This window comes from Schistocerca gregaria, chromosome 1 (assembly GCF_023897955.1).
Source record: "Schistocerca gregaria isolate iqSchGreg1 chromosome 1, iqSchGreg1.2, whole genome shotgun sequence".
NCBI lineage: Eukaryota > Metazoa > Arthropoda > Insecta > Orthoptera > Acrididae > Schistocerca > Schistocerca gregaria.
In genome coordinates this window covers 544,600,992-544,606,991 of record NC_064920.1, presented here as the reverse complement: position 1 = coordinate 544,606,991, position 6,000 = coordinate 544,600,992, and the positions used below count along the sequence as shown (strand labels likewise).

The following is a 6,000-nucleotide window of genomic DNA, read 5'->3' as shown; positions in this document are numbered from 1 at the left end:
ATAATCTACAGACTGCAGCCCTTCCCACTAAAAAACAGCAGCTGAAAATTTTAAAAGCAAAACAGGACATCTGATGGAACACAGATCTCAGTTTTACTGTTGATTAGGTCACCAGGCAGGTAATTCACTTTTTGATATAAGCTGAGTGTACCACACCTTGCAACTGATCCTTTAGGTATTTGTAACACAAAAATACTGCTTGAGAACTTTAATACATAGCTTTAATATTTCACAATATTGTGGAACATAAATACTGTGTATTCAAGTTGTCAATATGTCTATGTTCTTCCAAGAACTGATGAAATTTTCCATAACTGTTAGAATATACTTCTATTGCCTCTTGGAAGAGGTCCAGTACAGACACCTCTTTCGTAGTCTGTAAGGAGTGGTCATGTCGTCTTTTATAATCTGAGATACTTGTAGTTATGTATATTGAATTTCCCTATAAAGCTGTTGTTCGTTGTACTTACTGTTGTGTTTGATGCAGTATGTGATTGGTGAGAGAGATTGTGGGGTACTGGTTGGTTGTGTAATGAACACTCATTAAGTAAAAATTTGAACTAAGTATTTCGTGTTGTATGGTGAAGAACAAGAACAATATGTACAGTTAGATCGACATTGTATGTAAACATTTACTTTTTATGAACTGTTAATACTTGAATCAGCTTGAGGTTTCCTGTACATTTCTTGTGTAATAAATACTAATTGCACAGTTAATTCATTGTAGAACTAATTGCCATAATAAGTTCATATACTTCAATAACAAGTGTCATTGAGATCACAGCTAATTAAGAATAATACCAGTGGACTAGCAGTCATCCTCTGAAGATGCTGTCAAAAACTTGTCAAAATCTTTTTGGTTTAGACATCCGGCAGAACTAATTTAATAAACAACATATACCAAAATCAGAAGTCGTAACTTCCAAGTCTTTACATGTAGCATTTTATAGGCATTTGAGCAATTATAAAACAAAACAAATTTAGTGTAAGTTAAACAATTTATTTTCTTTAGGAATGACTAGCATATTATAGACATCTCTTTAAAAATGCTTAAAAATATAAAGGAACAATTATATAGATTTTATGTACATGTATAAAATTCTGTATATCAACTGATATAATAAATATATCTGAAATTCTCACTGATTTCAGTCTTTTTATCAAACTGCCTGGTTGAAAAGCACAATTTCAAGATTTGTTCAATGGCTTTTCTTTAACAGATCTCTTCTCTTGCAGATGAAACAGGTGCAACTGATGTAACTGGTGAAGTCATGGAGTTCTCAGTACAGATCTTGTTAACAAAGGCGAGAGCATCTCCATTCACATTACGACCAGGAATAAGCACTGGTAACTTTCTAATGACCCGTACTTTCCTCGGTGTTCCATGCTTAGATGCTTCTCGTTTCCTGCAACAACGTTAATTAAATTTAGCGTTACTGATATTTGTCAAGCATAACATTCTGAAGAAGCAACCATCGGTTGCGAAAGCTAGTAATTCTGTGTGTGTGTTTTGTTCATGTGCCTGTCTGCCGGCGCTTTCCCGCTTGGTAAGTCTTGGAATCTTTGTGTGTGTGTGTGTGTATATATATATATATATATATATATATATATATATATATATATATATATATATATATATATATATATATATATATATATATATATATAAAGTTTAGTAGTATTACTCATGTGAAGCAAATATTTCGTATGATCTTTGCTGTCACCATCATTTGTTGTCAAAACAACAAAGTTTCATCCTACAATGAAAAAGTGTACAATTTTTAATTGGAGGCCATGAAATGTACTGCAAAGAAGGAGTATTGAAAAATTTAGAAAAAAAAAGAATCTGAAATACAAGCCAGACTAACATTTAATATGTTTGATGTATGAAATGATGCCCATAAGGTGTTTTCAGTTTTGGGGACAAGATTGTGGATAATTTTATTTACCTCAATTTTATTAGTTTGTGTATCACCACCAGACATCACATGGACATAAGATGAATTTGGTTCAGAAATATCTGGAGCAGGGCACCAGTTTTAGATCATTTTCAAATGGCTAAACTGATTGTGTGCACAAATGTGCTTCGGAAAGGAATAAATTTCACACATTGTCTTTGAAGAAAATCTCTAAATCTGAGAATCTCAAAATCCAAATCATTATGGTTAACACCCTTTCTGACTGATGCATTTGCACACGAGAAACTTATGGATGGAAATATTCACTGAAAAATTCAGACCTGTTTCTGCAGTCTATTAGCAGAGCAAGTGAGAAGAGGAGTGAGACTGTCAGTAGAACACCAATGATGATTCCCGCCAGCACTGCTGCAGAGTTCAGCTCCTCTGCACTGGACAGCAGTGGTGTGGCTGTACTCTCCCTATCAGGCCCAATTGTTTCTGGAACAAAAACAGCATATGTAAGCAAAGAAAGAAAAAGTCTCTCAGTATTAGTTATTTATTTTAGTATTTAGCACTTCAAATTTACTGTCCAAATTTCATTGAGTGTGTCAGTGGTTCACTGTTTACACAAGTGTTCTTTTAAACTTTACTGCCGATCATTATTGTAAATGCAAAATATGCTACATGATTGAGTTTCAATAATTTGACCAACTCACAGTGATGCAACGTTTATTATTAATTTGGAGTGAAGTATTTCTTGGGAAGGTCACATGTCTCTGTTACATTAATGACCACTCCTCTGAGAATATTTTAACTAAATAAACAACCTATGTTAATAGAGATCCTGTGATGTGCTGAAGGTGGATTGTGTTAATGTCTAACAGCTGTTGTCTACTGAATTCTGACGTCCAATATCATTATCAAAGTTTCCACTGCAAAGATGTGGTTTGGTTTTGTTATGTTTTGCTTCAGGGAGCAAGAAACAACTGGGTCATACGTGCCCAAGTCGAAACTATAGAATATGAAGACACGAGTTAAAAGATGACTAGACATCAGTCCTAACTGAAATAAGAGAGGACTGATAAAAACAGGCACATGAAGAAAGGGTTACAAAAGACACCATACAGAAACGGAGGTTCAAAAACTAAAAATGAAACGGCCTTTGCCATATTGCTTTGACAGATAAAAAGTAAAACATGGTCAATAGCATGCACATCATTTGCTAAAACGGTCGATAATTCAGATGGCAAACCCAAGCAGGATTATAAACAGTTAAAAATGGGCATTGCATCAGGAAGCAGACAACAGTTAAAACTTGGGTGCAATGGATGCATAGTGGTGGGGTAGCACCCCTACAATGGCTAAAAAGGCAGTGCCCATTACGCAGACTAGTTAAAATTACCTCCTCCCAGTGGGAGAGCCTAGCGGAGGTCATCCGAGCCATTGGGAGAGGATTAATAAGCTTGAGTTTATTCCTATGAAGGGAGGACCATTGGCAATGCCAAAGGGACACCATGTCCTGACACAAGGCAACTCAGATCATCAGAGGGAATATAGGATCTAGTGGGCTGAGGTACGAGAACTGCAGCCTTGGCAGCAGCCTCGTTTTTTGGCAGACCAACATGACCAGGAACCTACAGAAACATCACACTGGCTCCACCAAGAGTGAGCAAGTGACAGTTTTCCTGGACCCGTTCCACTAAGGGATTGGCAGTGTACAGCGCACATATATTTTTGAGGCTGAGTGAGTCTGAGCAGGTGACAATTGGAAAGGCCGTGTTGCCAGATTTACTCTGTGACCTGATATAGGGCAAAGAGCTCAGTGGTAAATACTGAGCAGTGTGCCAGAAGCAGGTATTCTAAGACACGGGTGCCAATGGTGAAGACACGCCCGACCCCACGGTCAGTCTAAGAACCACCAGTGTAAACAAAAGTACCATCGCAAAGTTCCACGTGAAGGTCATGAAACTGAAGGCAATGGAGCGAGTTATGACTAGTGTCCTTAGGAAGGGGATGAAGGCCAAGGTTAACAAGAGCTGCTTCACGAAGCCAAGGTGGTGAAAGGTTTGCACCCACTGGAAAGGTGTAGGTAGTGTGAAGTAAGGTGTCCTAGCAAGTGCTGAAAGCGGACTCCAGGACGTAACAGAGAAGGACGAGCCCCATACTGGTGATCAAAGGAGGTAGCATAGGATCGGTGGTCATGCATGGCACGCATACCGGCTGAGGAGAAAGTCACGACTATAGGATAGGGGAAGTTCCTCAGCTTCAGCATACAAACACTCAACCGAGATTGGTGTAGGCCTAAAAGGCGCCAGTGGCCAAATGGACGCTATAATAGTGGATAGTGTTGACATGGCGTAAGCGGGATGGGCATGCAGACCCATAAACAAAGCACCCATAGTAGAGTTTCGAATGGCAAGGGACCGGTACAAATGGAGGATCGTGGTTTGATCAGCACCCCAGGAAGTACCTTTGAGGACATGTAGGACATTGAGGAACCGCATACAGCAGGATGCCAGGTAAGACACAAGGGAGGAGCGTGAGCCCCAGGAGTTTCAGCGAATGGAAGGGCAACACGCCCCAGTTGTAAAGATGGTGGGAGAAACCATTTGTGTCACCAGAAATTCATACAGACGGTTTTGTCGGTGGAAAAGCGAGAGCCATTGTCGAAGCTCCAGGAGTGAAGATGGTCAAGACACCACTCAGTGAGACAGGTCTGTGGAGAACTGCAATAGATGAAGAAATCGTCAACAGAAAGGGAGCCGGAGATGCCTGGTGGCAGACAGGCCATGAAAGGGTTAATGGCGATAGCAAAGAGGACGACACTCTGGACGGAACCCTGAGGTACACCATTTTCCTGGATATATGTATCCCACAAGGCAGGAACAACAAACACGTAAATTACGTAAAATTGTGTACAGTCGTGGACAAAACGAGCGAGACCCCTCGCCTTTTCGTTATGCTGCAGCTTTAAAGTCTGCTACACAGCGTAACAGGCAAGGTGACTTAGTGCTACCAACATATTATGCACAGGCGTGAAATTGAGGAACTATCCGAACTTTGTCAGACTGTTTTCAATCATGTGGAAGATTATACTAATGCTGATTAGTGTGTTAAACACAACACGTGAATATAAGATATAAATGAAAGAAGAGACGCTAATTACTAAGAACTGTACTAATAAAAATTAATTTCAGTTTAGCGAGATAACGCAACTATCTAGTAAGACAAAGTATCCCAGATCGTTACGAATTAGCAAAATATTGTACCCATTCGACCACGAAACAGTGTGTGTCAACTTCCGGACCAGTCATAGTGGATTCCCGTTGCTGACCTACCATGAAAGTGTGCAAATTTAGCAAAGCGTGAAGATTCATAACGAAATTCAGTTGAAAATCATTCAGTGCCTTACGTAAATCTATTCAATTGACAGAATCGGAAAAAGGAAGGCAGTAACAAGTACGAAATTCTACGAGAGTTTCATATTGACATCCACAGGGCGCAAGTACAAAATAAATGCAGCAATAAAACGTATTGGGGCGCAAGGATTTCTTAAAATTGCTTTATTGATAGTCTGTCTCCATCGAGATTAGGACCGAAAACAAACCAGACGTCCCCTGCAGTAGCAGACACCTTTCACTAAGCCAGCAGACTACCCAGGCAAAGAGCCCTCTATTATTACGCGAGACATGAACAAGCCGGCAATTTCTCAATGAAAATGTCAAAATGATCTGCAGTTTGTTGCGTAGAGCTTTCTGGACTCTAAAACATGAATTTTCTACCTTTATGTCACCGCTTATGTGACAGTCATTCGGGATGTTTATCGAAGTAACAAAATACTGTTATTAGCGAGTAACGGCAACGGGTTCTACACAATGCTGGTGACTACTTTAAAGGACAGTAATAGGTGCAAACATGTAACTTTTGTATCGGTTGTGAATAAATAGTTGCCACTAAGTTCCAACCCTCGTATAGTCTTACATATGATTGACGAACTATCCAAACTTTGTCAGACTGTTTTCAATTTCACGCCTGTGCATAGTATGTTGGTAGCACTTCGTCGCCCTGCCTGTTATAGTGTGTAGCTGACTTTAAAGCTGTG

At 39.5% G+C, this 6,000-nt stretch overlaps 1 protein-coding gene across 1 annotated transcript in view; it reads right to left on the bottom strand.

Moving 5' to 3' along the window:
* Positions 1-559: 559 nt before the first annotated feature.
* Positions 560-6,000, bottom strand: part of LOC126355861 (uncharacterized) — a 151,326-nt gene continuing 145,885 nt past the window's right edge. Inside the window, exons 2-3 of the mRNA XM_050006356.1 lie at positions 2,240-2,396; positions 560-1,406 (exon numbers count right to left, since the gene is read on the bottom strand). Of these exons, the coding sequence (XP_049862313.1) occupies positions 1,214-1,406; positions 2,240-2,396 (350 nt within the window). The 3' untranslated portion in view covers positions 560-1,213. The remainder of the gene's footprint in view (positions 1,407-2,239; positions 2,397-6,000) is intronic.